Source organism: Equus quagga, unplaced genomic scaffold (genome assembly GCF_021613505.1).
Source record: "Equus quagga isolate Etosha38 unplaced genomic scaffold, UCLA_HA_Equagga_1.0 204880_RagTag, whole genome shotgun sequence".
NCBI lineage: Eukaryota > Metazoa > Chordata > Mammalia > Perissodactyla > Equidae > Equus > Equus quagga.
This window is the reverse complement of record NW_025798756.1, coordinates 1-19713: the sequence shown is the minus strand read 5'-3', so window position 1 is coordinate 19713 and position 19713 is coordinate 1. Positions and strand designations below refer to the sequence as shown.

The 19713-nt window shown below is 59.2% G+C and overlaps 1 protein-coding gene across 1 annotated transcript; it reads right to left on the bottom strand.

Moving 5' to 3' along the window:
- Positions 1-24: 24 nt before the first annotated feature.
- Positions 25-13145, bottom strand: LOC124233553 (cystathionine beta-synthase-like protein). The gene is made up of 10 exons (XM_046650697.1): positions 12937-13145; positions 9568-9674; positions 7392-7526; positions 5916-5995; positions 5691-5825; positions 5075-5144; positions 3771-3862; positions 2825-2950; positions 2089-2173; positions 25-432 (listed from the first exon to the last, which is right to left on the bottom strand). The coding sequence occupies exons 1-10, from the start codon at positions 13128-13130 to the stop codon at positions 323-325; spliced, it is 1134 nt and encodes a 377-aa protein (XP_046506653.1). The 5' UTR covers positions 13131-13145; the 3' UTR covers positions 25-322.
- Positions 13146-19713: the final 6568 nt, after the last annotated feature.

Below are 19713 nucleotides of genomic sequence, written 5' to 3'. Positions count from 1 at the left end.
GGCGCCCCCTCCCCCTCCCTCGGCTGCGGCTCTCAGAGCAGGGGGGCTCGGGGCTGCGATGGAAGCAGAGCCGCCTGCACATGGGGCTCCGCCAGGCACGTGCCCGCTGCCACCGCGAACGTGAGCTGCCTTTGAAACGCGGCTCTTAGACCCAAGGGGACAAGGTTGGATGAAGAAATGAGCCCCACAGCCTGGAGGGGCCCGGAGGGAAAAGCAGAGCTCCCAGACCCGCGGACCCCCACCCCGCCCTCCTTCTTGCTGTCGGATCTCAGGGAGCACAGAGGGAGCGGAGACAGCTCCAAGGACGGCGCAGGAGGGAGGCTCACATGTAGTTGCGAACCGAGTCGGGCAGGATCACCACGCAGCGCTGGCCCTCCTGCAGCTCCTGGGCGGCCTTCACGGCCCCGGCCATGGCACTGCCCGAACTGCCACCTGCCGAGGGGGTTGTGAGTCAGACTGCAGTGTGCATGTGTGCACACGCATCTGCACGCACGCCTGCACACCCGGACACGTGCTGGAGGGATCCGCGGGGAACCAGCCGCCGTGGCTGCCTCTGGAGGAGGCGCCGGGCTCCGTGCTGGGAGGACCCAGCTCCTCCCCATCCAGCTATGGGCCTCTCATCCCCCTGAGTTTCATGTCTGCTCAGGATTTCATGACTAAACCCTCCCCAAGGAAACAGAGCCCCTGGAGCCAAGGGACGCCGCTCAGTAGGGTGGGGCTGGTGCCCCCAGGAAAACTCCACGAGACCCACCCAAGCACCAGGGAGGGTCGCGCTGAGGAGCCCAGCACGGCCTCATGTCACTGACCACCCACAGCCACCCACCAGGCAGACGACGCCCTTCCCCACTTTGCAGACCAGCCGTCCCCGGCCCAGGAGCCTGGGTCAGAGGCAGAGGGACGGATCCCGAGAGGTGACTGTGCTCTGCTGCGCGCCTGCAGCCCCTCTGGGCCGCGCTAAGGAGGCGCGATGGAGCTGCCAAGAGTGCACCCCGCAGGAAAAGGGGCCCTTCCTCCTAAATGGTGGAGGCGGGCCTGCTGCCAGCATCCACGCTCAGGCTCCATGTGCACTGACGACGGGAAGCGGGGACACACCAGGAGCACCACACGGGCAACGACTACGAAGAACAAAGTTGCCTTTTCACAACAACATCCTTTTGGAAAGATTTTTCCAATCACAGGGGCTGGTTTCCGATCTCTAAACTGGGGCTCGGCTGTCCAGGGACCCGGCCACACTGAGGGCCGATTTCCTTCCATCTCCTCTGTCCCCACCCCCGAGGTGACACGACACGGAGCGAAGGCACATCTCAAATGACCTCCTGCTATATTCCCCGCGGAGATTTAAAGCGGATTCGCTGTGCATCCTCTCGCACGCAAGTCCCCTGGATAGAGGTCGAGCCTCTTCCCTGTGGGGCCCAGACGGGCCTCGGGGCTCCCAGAGGAGGGAGAGTGCATGGGCACATTGCCCGTCTCCTTCCGGCTCAGACGCCCGAGTGACCACACCCTCCAGCCTCTCCCACCCCAGTCCAGCCCCGGACCCCCGTGGATGGGGAGACCCCACCCCAAGGTCAGTGCTGGTCTTGACTGAAAACAACGTGTCCCGAGAGCATTGGCCTCACCCCAAAACCCACCGCACAGAGGCCCATGTTGCCAGGACAGTCCTGGGGGGGGGGGCGGGGCCAATGCCACTCACCCCCAGCTCCAGGGCCCGGTCTGCAGGGGAGCCAAGGCCCCAGCAGCTGACTTCCTCTGTCAGGCTAGCAGGTCACAGACCCCAGCCCCCTCACATCTCCTGCTCCTTCCCTCTCAGGTCTGGGTGCCATGCCCCCCTCCCCAGAAAAGGTGTTACACATCAAAAACAGAGCATGTGCACCCCAGGGACCCCAGGAATATGGACCCTTCTCCTCCACACACTGGAGGGGCGATCGATGCCCCTGCCCCATGGCCTCCTGCCCACGCCAGTGCAGGTGACCCAGCCTCGAGCTAGAGGAAAGGCAGGCCAACCTTATGAAGGGCCAGGGCAGATGGACAGCACCCTGTCTGTTCTCTGCACCCTGTTGCCACCCCACAGCGGGCCTGCCTGCCACTCACCACACAGCAGTCCCTCCTGCGAGATCAGCATTCGGGCGAAGGTGAAGGACTCCTCATCATTGCTCTTGAACCATTTGTCCACCACCTGCAGGCAGGACCCAGGGGACGGGCTCAGGAGTGGCTCGGGCAGCTGTGCGGTTGGGGTGGGGGCCCCACAGCCCGCGTTTGCAACCTCACAGACGACCTTGGTCCAGGCGGCCGCGACCTTCAGTGGACGCAGCCCCTCTTCTGGAATCGGGGACTCATGTACACAAACCCAGAACTCTACCTCTCTCTGTTGCAACACAGCAACTAAAACCACCGCGCCCGCCCCTCTGCACTGCACGGCCTGGTGTCCCTGCAGGGTCCACTGTAGGTCCCTCAGACCGAAGCACCATTTAGGGTCCTTAAAAAGAGCCTGTCCTGGGTCGTTACTTCCCCCACCCTCCTGCTCACCTGCCCCACTGCCCGGCGCTCCCTCCCTCTGCAAGCGCCTGCCTTGTGTACAGGGCTGCACACTGGTCGCCAGCTGTCTTGGCATCTTTGCTGAGCGGCATCATGGCACCTACTCAGTACAGCACTGCCTGCTGCCTAGTCTGGACCTTGCAGACTACGCTTCCTCTCCCTGCTGCCACAGCGCTCACTTCTCTGTTCCCACTTGGGAGGAAAGCTGGGCCGGCTGCCTGTGGTCAGGCGTGCCCTGAGGGCCGGCTGGTCACCTCACCCGCCCTGCAGAGGGAGCGCTCCGGCCACCCACCTTCCGGTCCAGCACCGTGGGGACGAAGTCATAGCCGATGCCCTCCACCTCGTAGGCCGTCTGCTCCGTCTGGTTCAGCTCCTCAGGCTCTGCCAGGATGGAGCCTACAGGATCCACCCCGATGATCTGCAGGGTGGGTGGTAGGAGGGATCAAGTCTGGCAAAAGTCGCACCTGGATGCGCCTGGTGACCATCAGGGCGGCCAAGCCCGCCGCTAACAGGTGCCAGTTAATGATCTGCCCGAGGGATGCGGGCTTCATTCCCGGGCTTCGGGGGCAAGACTTGAAACCCAGAAACCCAGGCCCAGGCCCTGGGAGATCACAAGGTAAATGTCCAGCTTGGGGCACTCAGGGGACGCCGGGGGGGAAGCGGCTCCCCAGGGGAGCTCCTCCTGTGCAGGGCACCCCAGGACAGCCCCGAGAGACCACCCTGGGGGACAGCTGGAGTCGTGGGGACGAGAGGCGGTGCTGGCACTGAGCTCTTCCTGGATGGCACAGGAACCGTCAGAGGGAGAAGATGGGCCCAGCACATGAGCTGGGTATGACACAAGCCCTCCCAGGTCCACACTCAGCCTCAAATCCAGGCCCTTCCCCGACTCTCAAAGCCCCAGGTGGGCAGCCGCAGGACCTGAGCCTAAGAGCTTAGAGCTTCTGGAATGATCCTTGGAGGCCACTCAAATCCACTCTCCCAATCAGGGTCGGGGGTTCACTGGGCCCTTTATCTCCCAGGCAGGTGCAGATACACACCCCGTACAGGACTCGAGGCTGCCTAGGCAGAAACGTCAGGAACGAGCACTTTCAGCTCTAACGCAGAGGCCTCTTGCGGGGGCCAATGCCAAGGACTCGATGACTGAGCCCCAGCCACAGTTCAAGCCTCAAGCCGTCCAGCCTGCCTCTCCTGGGCAGGGCTGCGTGCCTCCCCCAGGCCCCACCACCCCGCTCACTCACTCTGCATCCAGGGCACTTCTCCTTTAGCTTCCTGCCAATGCCCGTAATGGTGCCGCCCGTGCCCGCTGAGGCCACCAGCATGTCCACCTTCCCTGTTGGGAGGAGAGCCCATCAGGGAGAACATTCTCGGGCTGGTCCACCGCTCTTAATAATAACTGAAAACATACTTGATCAAAGTGAAGGCAGTTACCAAAAAGTTCAAAATAAAAACTATTCTCAGAGGTCAACAGCCTCTCATCACAGTCCTTTATCTTTAAAAAGCGTTCACAGTAACAGGGACCCAGTGACTTGCACTGAGTCTGCTCAACGACACGCAGCTGCTGAAATCGCGGTTTGCTGTGGATCCACAAAGCCTGTCCAGAGGCGTGGTGGCACCGGGGACAGGGCACAGGCGGCTGAGGGACGAGCCAGGCTCTTCCCTGTGCACCGTCTTAGGCTGTTCGGTTTTGGATGATGGGATTAAGTGCACTGAATTATCAAGGTAAACAGACTCAGGCACTCAGGCTCGGCTCGGAAACCATCCTGCTCTCCGATTGCAGGGCGCCGGCTTGGCCTCCTGCAGACAAGTCGGCCCGGCGCCTGTGCCGGGCAGAGGTTGTTCGTGCCAAAGGGAGGAATTCTCACACATGAAGACTGGGGCAGCGGATGCCTCGACTTTGCTGCCTGGCTCCTGGGCGAGGAACGAGCCTGCACTTCAGGGCCAACGCCAGCACCAGGCTCCAAACAGTTGCCAACCCCGGCAACTTCTGCCTAAAATCTCCCAGGGAAACAGCCTGTCCAAGAACATCACAACCCCGAGGGCCGGGGCACCGGAGGTGAGGAAAGGCTCCCAAGAGACGCATGTCCACACAGAGAGTCAGCCAGTCGCTGACGTCACCACCCCGGTTCCAGAGACCAGTAAACCCGAAGGCTGAATTCAGCGCCCAGGTTGGGGCTTGACGCCGAGGGCCATTCAGTAACTGAAGCCCTGGCTGCGAGCCCAGCACCAGCCTGGACCACCTCCCACCCTGCACTCGGAGGTCCCACGGGTCTGCAGGACAGTCTGCTGGGTAAATCAATACGACCGAATGGTATGTTTGGTGTTACAGGAGAGGCCAGGCAAAGTCCAAGAGAGCACAACAGAGGGAGGAAACTGCTCTAGGGAAACGTTCTACAGAGCATTTCCCAGAGAGCGGACATCGGAGCTGGGTTTGGAAGGATGAATAGGAGTTTACCAAGGAGAGGGTAAGTGACTTGTGCTCTCCCAGGCAATCAGGGATTGATGCAGTCAAGATGGACAGAGGGGTTAAGACAGAAATACACACCGTCACACTGCTGCAGGATCTCCTCAGCAGTGGTGTCGTAGTGAGCAAGGGGGTTGCTGGCGTTGCGGTACTGTGCAGAAAGAGAGCAAAGAGGGCATGAGGGAGGTGAAATACACTGACCCGGCAGCAGCCCCAGGACAGCAGGCAAACAGCTCAGTGCAGGCCACAGGGGGCCCAGCAGCTCAGGGAGAGGGGCCAACGGCACAGGCAGTTTCAGGACCCTCAGCAGGTGCAGAGCATTAAACCCAGCTCTCCAGAAGATGCGATTCCAGAATTAGCCCAGAAGTGAAATGGGTGAGACAGAAGAGCTTCCGGTAGAAAGGTTTCTATGCATCTTATGCCTGTAGAGAGCTTTAGGGCCTCTGCAAAGGGCAGGCCCAGCCAGCATGCTGAACTGAGCCCGCGGAGGCTGGCACGGACAGAGAGAGCCACGGGCTCGGCTCATCCCGCCAGCTGCATGCCAGAGGACCTGACCCGGACAGGAGAAGCCAGCGCCCACATGCCTGAGCACCAGTCACTTCTGCAGCCCCAATCCTGGAGAGGCGGCCCCACCCCCAAACGCCGACAGAGATCCCGCTGGTAATGCCCACATTGTCCCCCAGGCCCCGAGCCTCACCTGGTCCAGGATGTGAGAATTGGGGATCTCGTTCTTCAGCCTCCACGCGACACCCACGTGCGACTCAGGGGAGTCGAATCTGGCGTTGGTGGGCGTCCGCACAATCTTGGCCCCCAGGGCCCGCAGGACGTCCACCTGCAGAGGAAGCCGCTGCCTTCATCCGCCTGCCAGGCTGCTGCTCAGGGGCAGGGGTCCCTGGGAGACAGCCCCACCCGGCCCGCCTACCTTCTCCATGCTCATCTTCTCCGGCATCACGATGATGCAGCGGTAACCCTTCACGGCGGCAGCCAGGGCCAGCCCGATCCCTGGGGACAACACACGGGGTGAGAGGGACCACGGAACCCCTGGATCCTGCCCCGTGCACCTGCAGCCCCACCCCCAGCCCCTAAGGCCTGGGAAACAGCCCTGCAGGATCCCAGAAATGCCCACGTCATCCACTTCTGCCCCCCAGTGAGGGGAGGAGAGAGAATGCTGGAGGTAGAAACAAAGAGGCGAGTGAGCTCAGAGAGGAGGAGCAGAGGGGAGAACGCAGGTGGACTCCAATTCCTCCAGCTGTGGCTGGGTCCAGGCCAGGTCCTGAGCACTGCAGGAGATGATGAAACCCACACAACGAGAGCAATAGGAGCCAACACGGTGGAGCTCACTGTGAAAACCCCGGATCCTTCGAGAAACTGAATGACCCTGAGGGGATTAAAGGTCAGCAAGCCTTCCACTCCCACCCTGGCCCAGAGGGCACAGGCCTGAGGTGCCTCCTCCCTGGTTCCAGACAGGTCACAGGGCCACCATCCAGAGACAGAGCGTCGGGCCCAAGAGCATGGCTGTCAAGCCTGGAGACCTAATGGAGTCCGCCCGCTGGGTTCCACACTCGCTTGGGACCTGTCGCTCCTTCACTTCTGAAATGGGAACGTCCATCATGCCGGCCCCCCACCGTATGTTGGAAGCACATAACTTGTCCTGTCTCCCGGGTTTCCAGCTGGAGGGGAATTCCGCCCAGGATGAATGGCGCCTCCAGTCTCAGCCCTCTGATGGAGATGAGATTTAGATGAGATTGTGGACTTAGAGTAGATGCCGGAATGGGTTAGGACCTTTCGGGGCTGTTGAGATGGGAGTGAGTGTATTTCGCATGAGAGAAGGACAGGAACTCAGGGGGCTAGACGGCAGAGTGTTATGGACAGAACTGTGTCCCCAAAATTCATACGCTGGAGTCCTAACCCCAGCACCCCAGTGTCACTGCATCTGGAGACAGTCTTTGAAGAGGCGATCAAGGTTACATGAGATCATACGGGGGGCCCTAATCTCATATGTCTGGTGTCCTCATAAGAGACCAGGAGACACACACACAGAGGGACGACGAGGTGAGGACGCAGGGAGAAGACGGCGTCTACAAGGAGAGGCCTCAGGAGACACCTGGATGGCGGACTCCAGGCCCCAGAACTGTGAGAGAACCAGTCTCTCTGGTTGGCTGAGCCCCCAGGCTGTGGCAGTTGACACCTCCGCTCTGGGACATGAAGACACACTTTCAGTCCCAGCGTAGCTGCTCGTGAAGACCCCAACATCATCGACGCAGGCCTGGGTGGCAAGATGTCAGGGAGGCGGGCTCCTGCACACCAGGGGCTGAGGAAGCTGCCAGGAAGGAAGCCAGCGCACGTGGCAGCAGGTCACCCCAGGCCAGGGGACCCTCCTGGCTTGTTCAGCACCCACCTGTGTTCCCGGATGTCGGCTCGATGATCGTGTCCCCAGGCTTCAGAATCCCAGCCCGCTCGGCGTCCTCAATCATCCTCACGGCGATGCGGTCCTTCACACTCCCGCCCGGGTTGAAGAACTCGCACTTGGCCACTGGGAGCCAGAGAGGAATCACAAGGAGGAAGAGGCTGTGAGCCCAGACTGGTCCTGCTCTCCCTCTCCAGTAGCTGACGCCCCCCGGGAGGCAGAGACAGGCCGGGTCTTTCTGGTTCTGTAAATTGTCCCCTCTCCATTGCCACCTCCCACCTGCACCTGCATGAGGGTGCTGGCCCCTCGGAGCCTCTCCCACCCGCCCATCCCATCTGCCTTGGACCACGTGGCAACTCCGAGTGGATGACACAGAAGCATCCCAAGGAGCCCCCACTGGGCGGATGGATCAGAACCCCCCCTCCCGAGGGGCAGCCCAGTCCCAACAGTGACTTGTTGGCGTGAAAGGGCCGCTGAGTTGAGCCCCTGAATGCGGGGCAGATGGCCCAGCCGTACCCAACGGCCCTGCCAAAGACTTGACATCCTGCAGCCACGGCCCCTGGATCACAGCTCCTGACCTGCACACCCTGCAGGCCTCCTCCCATCATCCTCCTCCCCTGGGACAAAGGCACAGTGACACAGGGCTCTCTGCTCTCCCCAACCTGGCCGACGAGACATCCTCTCCTGGGCCCAGGCCTTTGCTTCTGTCTTTCCTTGTGGGAGGACACCCTCCCATCCCTTAGAAAGATGCCGTGTTTGTAAAGGGGGAGACACTGCATCCCACGAGACTGGGAGGACCCAGGGCCGGCCAACAGCAACCACAAAACCACCCTCCTCCTGGTTCGTCCCGGTTTTGAAATCCCACCACTGGACAGACTTTCTCTCCCAGAAGCAGGAGAGGGCCCGGCGGGGACAGTGTGCATGTGTGCACATGTGTGTGGGCTCCCCAATGCCTGACCGCTCAGCAGGACCCACGCCCAGGACCTTTCCAGCTCCCACACTGGAAAGACTTAGTCAGACAATTCTGGCTCTCCCCTGGGAAGGCCAGCATGCAGCCGGGATCTGCGCTGACCTGTCTGAGCCTTGGTTTGTCCATCTGTAAAGTGGAAACACTGACACCTACTTCAGGGGCTACTGCCAAGCTGATGCAGCAGGCCGACTGCACTGGGCACTAGTTAATGGTCTCTACTATCTGATAAATAGCACAGAGCAGGCGCCCCTGGGCTGGGAGGTCTCCAGGGGCCGTTCACGCAGTCCGCATGTCCAGCTGTGCTGGGGGGTGTGGACTGCCCATTGCTTCTCAGAAGAGTCTCTCTCCAGAGGGTTGGGGGGATCATCTGAGGATGATGCCCCAGGGGAACCAGCCATCATGGCCGTAGCCCTCCCCCCCGGTGGTGCCACTCCCAACAAGCGGACCCTGAGGGCCTGCTCATGCCCACCCCACACTCTTCTGGTCTGTCCCCTCCAGCTCACTTTGCCCAGCCCACTACTCCTGCTCCTCCTCTGTGGCCTCTTCACCTGCCACTTCCTCTGTGACAAAGTTGAAGTCTACTGGGGCTCCGTGTCGGTGAAGAAACCCCCTACCCTCTGTGTTCCCGGAAACAGCTTCCTGCAAAGAAGCCCCTTCCCCATATGACTGAGGTAAGATTCCCAGGTGACCCCCTTGTTCACCTAGGACAAGGCCAGACACGCCCCCAAATTCCCATTCTTTGTCTCATAAGTGACAGATGACCTCTCTGTGCCCACAAAATGAGCGGAACAGAGATAACCACTTCTGCCCAGCGGATGCCTGAGACCATCCCGTGGTCCCAAAGCCCGGCAGGAGCTGGTCTATCCTCCCCAGAGAAGTCTAAGGTGGAACAGCCGCTCCTCGGGTCTGGGGTCCCCTTCCTGCCACAGCTGAGTAGGGCCAGTCTCCTCCACCTCCCGGGTCTGGAACGCTCTCTCCTTCATCCTGGGCACGGTTCACGGGAAACCTGGTGCCAGAGCGGCCAGCTCAGTCACCCTGTCGGATCATTTTCGGATCGTACCTGATGTGTCTCAGTCCTTCATTAACCAGCTTGTTTCCTGGCCTCTCTGCCCCCAGGAGGGTCTGAGGGGCCCCTGCCACCCAGGCCCATTGAGTCGCTGCTGGGCCAAGGGTAGGACAGAGGATCCCAGTACTCACGGAGCTCGCACTTCAGGCCAAACTTCTTCCCGATCTTATTGATTTTCACCATGGGGGTATCCCCAATGTTCTGCAGGATATCTGGCAAGATTTTAGGGGCTTTTGTCCTAAAACAGAGGAATCTATGATTATTCAGATAACAAATGAAAACAGGACCAGCCTTGGCTGTCCAGCGCATTGTTTCAAATGAATCAAGAAATAAATCAAAGAACTGGCTTTGATGTGGGAGCTGAGTGGTAAGGACACACACCTACACATGGATGGAAGGTCACAGTCACATTCGCACACACACGTGCGCATGAGCATGGGAGCTCGCCTGGAAACCTACGGAAACGAGCAGCGTCTGCAGCTCAGGTGACGCAGCCGCACCGACGCTGTTCCCCAGGTTTGAAAATGCATTGCGGTCACTTAGGATCGTATCGGGGGCAGCTGGGTGATCGGGGCACAGGACTTATTATTTCTGCAACTTCTGGTGAGTGTTAAATTATTTCCAAATAAAAAAAGGTAAACTAAATGAACACTGACTTCAGGACAACAGGCCCCGGTCCGTCCATCTGGGACCTCCAATTCCTCTCAGCTGTCGGCACCTAAGCCCTGGGATGTCCCACTTCTTTGATGGAAAAACTGGTGGCAACCCCAGCGCAGAGACCCTTCAGACTGTGTGGTCACCAGGCAGTGACGGGGGCTGCAGAGAGCCACCCAGATGCGTGGCCTCACTCGGAAAGGGTGGGACACGGATGGTGTGAACAAAGACCCTGCCCGGGGTCACTGTCGCCCTTGGGGTCAGGGTCAGGACAAAGCCGAGGGGGGGGGGCTCCAGGGTCACAGTGGGCTTCCTCCTCACGGGCCGTCTCCCTCACATTCCAGTGACCAGTCCCCTCCCCCCAGGTTCCTCCACCCGACAAGCTGGGGGCAGGTGACAGGTGAGGGTGGGACAGCTGCAGCTGGGCAGCATCTTATGTGTGTGCGACTGTGACACGGGCATTTCCTGAATGGCCCCCATGAAGTTTCCTCTGTCATCACCCTCAGGGACCGCTGTCAATTCCACACTCTCTCCCCGTCTGTGCCAAGGATGCGCTCACCAAACATTCATCTGGGAAGATGCACAACTGACCTGCATTTCAGGACAGGCCATAGCTTCTCAGCCCCCTGATTTCTCAGTTACCTTTCCGCGGTTCTCAAACTCGAGGGAACCCCAGTCTCCGGCACAGGAACCCATTAACCCCTTAACCCGGCAGCCTCCTTGCGCAACCCCTAAGGTGGTGATCCAGCTCCCCTGGGCCCTGCGGCAGCTAGGGAACACTGCATTCCACCCCTTGGCCCACATAGGTGGCTACACGCAGAGCTGGAATCCACTGCATCCTTCCAAGGTAGCGAGGAGCTGAACGGACACCCCAAGGCACGCTGGAGGCAGGCTTGGCAAAGAGAGCTGCAGGATGGGATGGTAGGGGGAACGGAGAGCCTGGGCCTGGGGCAAAGGGCTCCTGACCCCAGCCCTGGAGGGAGGCCAGGCCCTCGGCGTGACACCTGGGTTGATTCATCAACTAGATTCAGCCGCGGCAGGACACCTGTGGGGCAGTAACCCAGGGCTGGCAGGTGGCTGCAGAGCAGGGCATGGAGAAGTCTGGGGTCCTCACTGAGCACCGGGCCTTGGGGGGCGGCCACCTGAGAAGCTGGCCCGAGGTGCTCAGGGCAGCAGCCCCAGGAAGGAACTTACCAGGGAGGGGTCTGGAGTCAGCTTACCTCCATTGCGATTACTTTCACAGCCCAGGAGGCCTCGGGAGGCCGACCCCACAGCATCTTAGAACAAACCCAAACTCCTGACCAGGGACGGGGCCCTGCCTGGCCCTCCCCCTCCACAGCCCCTCCTCTCTGCTGCTTCCACTCTGGTCCTCTTTCTAAACCCACCCTCCCTCGGAACTCGCTGGAGTTCCCTCCCCCCAATATCCACACAGCTGCAGCCTTCCGCCTCTCCAGGTAGCAGTTCTGAGGCCGTCCCCAGGCTGCCAGGCCCGTCACTGCTCCCACCATCAGGCTCCCTACGACCAGCTCCTGCAGGGGACCTTGCTCTAGCGTCCTCCTCACAGATGAGCCTGAGCCCAGCTCCCTGAGAACCGTCTGCCTGAACCGGGACACGCGCTTCCTAGATGGAACAGCAACCCCTGCAGAGCTTTCTAGAGGGCTAATTCCACCACTCTGTGAAGGGTAGATGCAACACGATTTATGACCTGGATAGGATAGTGTCTTTCCAGCCCAGGCCCGAGGGTTAGAAGCTCACGTGAAACCTGGGGGATCCGCGGCTCTTACCCCGCCCCCGCCCGGTCCCCAGCAGCCACACCTCAGCCTCGCACAGGCTTTCTGCCCACTCCTCCCATTTCTTTCAGAGTGACGGCTAATCCCACCCATTGGCAGCCAACTCGGCCTCCTGAGCTGCCAGCACCCGGAGGCATTTAATGTTCGGAGCATCTGGATTTGCAGATCTTCATTCCTATTACGGGCCCACTGAGGAGCGCATCTCCCTACCCACTCCCAGATTGGATGTTAAAATCAATGATCATAAACACGGGCAGAACAGTGTATACGGAGTAAGAGTCAGACATCCAAAAGGCATGTTCTTTGACTCCTTCGTCCTACTTCTGGGAGATTATTCTAAGGAAATCAAGATCATCCTAAGACTTGGCGAGCGTGGTTTGAGTTTCACGGTGATCAGGCATTTGTGTCTTTTTTGCCTCCCCGCGATCGATCTCCTGCACCTGGAACATGGCCCAACGATGGCAGGTGATCAATCAAGTCGTTGATGCACCGACAAAACGGACGTGGCGTTTCCTACTGCAGTTCACAAGGAGAGAACTGCAAACATCTAAACGCCCAACAGATGCCTTAAGAGTTAGTTTATTCACCCAACAGTCTCTGTGCAACCACGAAAAGAGCCCACCATAGAAAAGTATTTCCTGCCCAGGAGAATGGTTACGACCTGGAGTTACGTAGAGAAGTGCAGGCATGAGGCTAATTACTGAAAACACGAGCACACACCTCAAACGCGAGCGTGCAGCCAGACACTCTGGACTGGAAACCTCACTCCTATCCGTCACTCAAAGTGTGTGACCTGGGCACATCCGTCTACTGATTCAGCATCTGCTCTTTTTAGGCGCTGACCTAGGTGCTGGCCACAGGCACACAAGCCCTGGCCTCTCTGGGCCTTGGTCAACTCATCTGTAAAGATCCTCGCGCCAGGTCACCACCCATCCAGAGTGATTACAAGGAGTGGGGTCACACCCCAGGTCCACCCGGCCGTGTGGCCTCCATATAACAAACTCTTCCCCTCCAGGTTAGGGATGGACTGTGTCGGGATCATAAACAGGGACTTACGAGGGAGCATGGTGATGTGGAGAGTCGGCGCTCAGGCTGCCCAGCTGCCAGGAGCACTTGCTGGGGGTATTCGGGAGGATCCATGAGCACGCCTTGGCTTCCTTGTCCTCTGTGGGTTCCTCCTCCAGGCATGCCTTTGAGAGGTGGGGACACTCTGCACACCCTCCTTCGGCTTGGGTTGTCTCGGAAGGCATGCTGGGATCTGTCAAAGGGAGGGGAGTAGACGCTGGTTTAGCTCACCTCCAACAGTGCCGAGGAACCTGCTCTGATGTGGTTGCATCCAGGGAATTCTGCTCAGCCACCCCCTCTGAGTCGGGGGCTCCACTCATTCAAAGAGCTCAGCAAGAACAGGCGTAAAACGAAGGCACCAGCTGCGGTGGACAAGAGTTCAGGGGTTTCTCAAAAGGCTAAACACAGAACTACCACAAGACTCAACAGTTCCCCTCCCAGGCATATATCTAAACAAATGGAAACAGGTGTTTGCACACCATGTTCACAGCAGCATTATTCACAACAGCCAAAATGTGGAAGCAAGCCAAGTGTCCATCCGGGGATGAATGGATGAAGAAAATGTGGTATATCCACACACTGGAACATTATTCAGCCATAAAACAGCAATGAAGTTGAAAATCTTCTTAATATGCATGTGCGTGTACAGGTTTGTGCGCACACACACACACACACACACACAAAGATGACTACGCAGGGGAGATGGATATGTTATCTGACTTGATTGTAGTGATCTTCTCACCATGTATACAAAAACCAAGGTGGACACCTTAAATCATACCATTTTATATGTCAAAGATATCTCAATAAACTTGTTTTAAAAAGACTATTTATATGATAGAAATAATAAGAGGAAAATGGAGATAATAATAAATATATTTTCACCTTAAAAAATAAAAGGAATGAAGTTTTGATATACGCTACCACATGCATGGGCCTCGAAAACGTTCTGCTTAGCGAAATAAGCCAGACCCAGAAGGACACATACTGTATGATTCCACCTACATGAGGTCCTGGATTCATAGATGGGAAGTAGAATCGAGATCACCAGCAGCTGGGGTGGGGGGTCACTGTCGAATGGGTACAGTCTTTGTTAGAGATGATAGAAAGTTTTGGCTACAGATAATGCTGATGGCTGCACACTGTGAGTGTACTTAACCCTACTTACATATGGTTAGCATGATAAATTGTGCGTTACGCCTATTTTATCGCAATTTTTAAAAATCATGTGGAACCTTAAAATAGATGAGACAGGAAACAAATCAAAACAAGGAAAGAAAAGGCGGGCCCATACTCAACGGTGAGGCTGCAGCCCTGCCACTGCGGACCGGCCGCTCTTCGGAAAGACCCTGTGCTGCCTCCTCTGACCCCACCCTGGAAGGAAGGCCAGGCCACCGCTAAACGCAGCCACCACTCTCGGACCGAGGACTGCAATTCACCCCAGTTCAGACTCGGGAAGGAGACGTGACAACCGAATGTAATGAGGCCCCCTGGATGGAATCCTGGAGCGGAAAGAGGATAAAGGAAACTGAGGAAATCTGAGCAAGGATGGAGTTCAGTTAACAGTAGCGAGCAGTAATTGTAGTAGAGGTGGCACATTCATATAAGACGTTAAAACTCGGGGCAACTGAGTGTGAGGGGCAAGGATGTGGGAATCCTCTGTGCTACCTTCTCAATTTTTCTGTAAATCTAAAAACTCTCTAAAAGACAAAAAAATAAAGACTCTAGAGCCCTGTGAGCTTGGAGGAGCTCCTGCTGGGGGAGGTGGCTCAGGGTGTTCTCCAAGGGCAGCGCCCATGCCGACCCTGGAAGCAGGAGGGACCCCAGCCCCAGCCTTGTACCTCCTCTGCTCCCCAGGACACTTCGGAGGCACTTTTGCTGTGAAAAGGTCGAGCGGCCCAGGCGGAACTGAACTGAAGGCACACGTGCTGCTCATGTGCAGGTGTAAATCTGCTGGGGGGCCGGCTCACTTTCTGCAGCCCCCCCGCCCACCCAGGGTCTGCTGGCCATCAGCAAGGAGGGAGGTGGCCCCAGCTGGTTCCCTTTCTTCCAGCGCGGGTGACCAGATGCAGACCTGCGCCCCGCAGATGACCACAGATGCCCAGGCCAGAGCCTGACCACGAGGGAGGCAGTGACCTCCCTACCCTTTGCCATTTGCACCCCTTCCAAATTCACCAGGCTTTCCGGGGGAATCCAGCTTCCCAGTCTTTCTGCCCCACTCGTCCTAGAGCAGGGGTTCTTTCTGGTCTCGGGATCACGCTCTTCTTTTTCTGAGGTTCGGGTCCCCCTGAAACCATGCAAGGATGTCCCGCGTCTTTCTCCTCCGCCCTTTTAAAGGGCTCCACCCTAAGCGGAACAGCGACTTCTCTCCGGGTGCGCCCGGGTGGCCCGCAGGGAGGGGCTTCTCCCATCCGGCAAAGCCCCCTCGTCTTACGCCTCCCTCCCCATCCGAGGCCTGCAACCCCCACCCCAACCCCCGCCAGAATCCCGCGTAGCCGGGCCCAGTAGACGCGGCACCCGCGCGCCTCCTTTTTGGCTACTTGCCTCGCCGCACGCAAACTCCGGCAAGGTAAGGGGCAGCTGGGAACACAGGTCGCAGCCGACCCAGTCTCGCAAGAACACAAAGGCACTCGGTGGGACGCTCGCACGGCGACCCGGTTGCGAACCCGGGGGCTCCGGCCCGCCGGGCCGGGCTCGGCTCTCCCGGGCCACAGCGCCTGGCGGGCGGACGCACGTGCGTCCCGGGAAGGTGGCCTCACCTGGCGCCGCCCGGCTGGCTCCGGCCGCGCCTTCAACCGCAAGACCCTGCTGGGGTCACGACGCCGCCAAGGGCACGCTGCCCCCTGCACGCGCGCACCCGCCCGCCGAGAGGGTTAGGTTAGGGCCGGAGGTGCGGACGGTAGCACTCCTCTTACAAGGTGGGAGGTTTTCGGAGGCAGATCGAGACCCTGCAGTCGATCTGGACACCGCTGGGGTCACCCGGCTTCGGGAGGGGCACTTTGGGTCACCCCCAGGTGATCCTGGGGAGGCTGAAACTTTTGCGCTCCCGCCCCTCCCCCACAGCCCCCTCCAGCTCCCCAGCTCAGCCTCGCCTCGCCTCGCCCAGGGTTCAGAGATGTGGGGGATCGCAGGGCACCTTCCCTTCACCCCCTGAGAACGTGCCCGGGACAGGGCCCCGCGTGCCCTGCGCCCCTTTTCCCCACGGCCACCCACCTCGCGTGCCGCTCGCCCAACTCCGTCAATGTTTACCCTCACCCCATTCAAGAGGCGGGAAAGAGCAATTAGCGAAACGGCCACTTCCCATCCAAAATGCAGCGAAAATTCAAAGATTGGCGCATCTCCCAAAGAATTCCCTCCCCGGGTCCCAGCTGGACGCTCCCGCTCGCAGCGCTCCAGGACCGCTCCGCAGCCGCGGGGGTTGAGTGGGGGCCGGGGCCACGTGGGCGCTGAACCTCCGGCTTCAGGACCATCTGGATGCGCTGGAGGGGGAGGGTCCGGGGCGCGGGGCGCGCCGGCTTAGCTCCGCCGCGTCCAGAGGCAGATGATGCAACTCTGGGGGAGGAGTGGGGCGACCCGGGAACCCACGGCCGGACCCCAGCCCGACTCCTCCGCCCAGAATGGAGCGGGTCTCGGCCCAGCGGGTGCGCACTTGGACGGTCGCGCGGGAAAGGGGAAAGCTGGGCGAGTTTGGGCGCGGCGAGCTGGACGCTCGACAGTTGTGGGCGGAGAAGAGACCCCGGGGCCGGCCGGCCTGGCGGGGACCCAGCGGCCGACAGGCGCCGCCGCCGCGCTCGTCTCGCTCGGAGCTGCCCCACCCCCGGCCGCCCCTCTGCCCAGGCGCTGGCCCGCCCCGCCCCACATCCCATCCCCACCCTTGGAACCCGCCCTCATTACTGCGGGACCCAGCCCTCTCCCAGACCCTCTATCCGCCCCTGGGATCCCGCCTCCACCCCACCCCCACTGCCGCGCCCACATCCCCCACTCCCTATTGACGAAACCGGGGGTCCCCGTCACCCTCTTTGACCCTCCAACCTTCAGGATCCCCGCCCGCTCCTGCCCCCAGATCTCGGCCCGTCCCTCCCCTCCCCGTTCTCCTGGCCTCCGCCGTCCCCCGAGACCCCCTCCCATCCCTCCCCTCTCCTATCCTGGCCCATCCCTCCTCTTCTCGCTCTCCTCGCCCTGGTCCCCAGGACCCTGCCCGCCCCTCCGCCCGGACTCCGGCCCATCCCTCCCCTCCCCCCTGCCCCGCGACCCCAGCCCGGTCTGCTCTTCCCCCCGCGCCCCACCCCGCCCCGAACACCCAGTGGACCCGCGGAGTCCAGGCGTGGTGCGAACGCTCTGTATCGGGCGTCCGGATGCTTTTACTTGGTTACCTGCTCGCTCTGCGGAGCGTAATGAATATTTATTGATGAGTTTTAAAGCATGCAGCCTCGGGGGGAAGGACGGGTAGGGCCTGCCGGCCCCTCGCGCCCGCCCTGCACCCGCGGCCTCCGGACCCCCGGGCTCAGATCGCTCCGGGCGCCACAACCCGGGCGCCGAGAGCGCTGGGCAGGCGGCGCGCCCTGGGCGCTCAGCACCCAGGCGGGGACCCGCCTCAGCGGCGGCTGAGCAGAACTCCCTTCCGGCCCTGGGCTTGCAGGTGCCCGGAATACTCAGTGTCCCGCCGTCTGAGCAGCCTGTCTGCTGGGCCCGGGACTGCTGCCGCGGGGCAGGGAAGGCCCTGAGCCCGAAGTCCAGAGCCGCCTAGAACAGAGATGTCACGCAGGCTCTCCCCATCAACCGGACCCCAGGGGCTGCGGGAGGACGGTGCCCCGGGCCCTGGGAGGGCCGGAGCTCACAGTATTCCAAACCCACGTGCTCTTGACTTGTAAGGAGCCCACATCTCGAGGTGACTGCGGCGGAAGGGAGGACCCCTGACCCCTGAGTTTCTCGGGCACCTGGAGTGACTGGCAGTGGAGGGAGGTGCCGCCCGGCCGGGCACAGGGAGGCGCAGAGGTATTTACCAAGCACCTTGTGCTTCCTCTTCATCCCCAATTACTTAGCAAGCCCGCGCCACGGGCCCGCCTTTGTACCAGCCCTGAAACAGCGGGAATCCAGACAAACCGGGCCCCACCGCTGCGCTGTTCCCATTCCGGCCGACAGGCTCAACCACACTGTCATTTTATAATAAAATTTCCACGAATGAGAACTGATGTGAGGAGCGACCAAGCCGGCAACGTGGGAAGAGACGGGAATGGGAGCCAGTCTTAGATGAGGCGGTGAGAAGTCCTCTGGACAGGCACTGGTGCGGCCTGAGGAGCCACGTCTTGCTCTGGGGGAGGAAAGCTGCAGCCATGAGAAGTGCGGGGGCAGGAACAAGCTCAGGGGGCTAGAGGAAGGTGGGAAGGTGACGTGGTTAAAGTTGGGGGGGGGGTCAGGGCGGGGCAGGGGAGGCTCCTGAGGGCCTGCAGGCCAGGGGCATCTGGGCTTTAGCCTCGGGGAGGGGACACTCTTGGAGGGTTTCCTGCTGCGGAGGTTTTGACTATGCTCTGAATTATTTTATCTTGGCATCACTTCAGACTGTGTCACAAAAGTGGCAAGAATAGTGTAAGGATTCCCAGATTCTCAAATGTTAGACTTTTACCAGCCCCTGGAAACTGTGAGTGGGACCTTATTTGCAAATAGGGTCTTGGAGGATATAATCAACTGAAGATGAGGTCACACTGGGTAAGGGACGGGAGTGCTAAACCCAGTATGACTGGTGTCTTCATAAAAACAGAAATGGACGCGGGCCCACGGAGAGGAGGAGGCCATGTGAAGACAGAGGCAAAGATGGAGTCCGTGGCCAAGGCAAGCGCTGCCAGCACCACCAGGAGCTGGAGGGGCAGAAAGACCCTCCCCGGAGCCTTCGGAAGGAGCAAGGTCCTGCTGACACCTTGATTTCGGGCATCGAGCCGCCAGAAGCGAGAGACAGCAAATTTACGTGTTTTAAGCCATCCGTGTTTGTGGTAGTTTGTTATGGCAGCCCAAGGACCAAAAAAAGAAAAATTAAAAAAGATTTTTGACATGATTTCTGACTGTCAGACAAGTGGCAAGAAGAGTACAAAGAATTCCCAGATGCGCTACAACCAGATTTTCCAAACGTTAGATTTTTATTACATTTGCTTTGTACTTCTCTGTCTCTGTCTGTGTCTCTCTCTCTACATATAATATCGATCTAAGTATCCATCATCTATTTATCTGTCATCTATCCATCTGGTTTTTCTGAATGGTTGACAGTAAGTTGCAGACAGGATGTCTGTTTATCCCTAAAGACTTCAGTGTGTATTTCCTAAAAACAGAGATGTTTTCTGTAACCACAATACAACTGTCAAAATCAAGAAGCTAAAACTGCTTTAAAGAAAATAAAGTCTTAAAAAAATAAACACACAAAAAGGTCAACATTGCTACAAACCTATGATCTAATCAACAGACCTTACTCAGACTTTGCGAATAGTCTCAACAGTGTGCTTTATAGCAAATCCACCCTTGGTGGCCGTGTTTCTCTAGTCATTCTTTGTATTAAGACACTCACATTTTTGAAGTGTACGGGCGAGACATTTGTCCTTGTGGTTAGACCCAGGGGATGCGCTTTTGCTTGAAGACCACGGGAGGGATGCTGAGTGACTGTCTGTGACCTGTCGGGCACCCGCTGTGTGTCCCATCTCTGGCAGTGTTAACCTGGGCCACTTAGTTAAGGTGCTGTCTGCCAGCTTTCTCCACTGTTGCTTTTGTTAGTAGTAGCAAAAC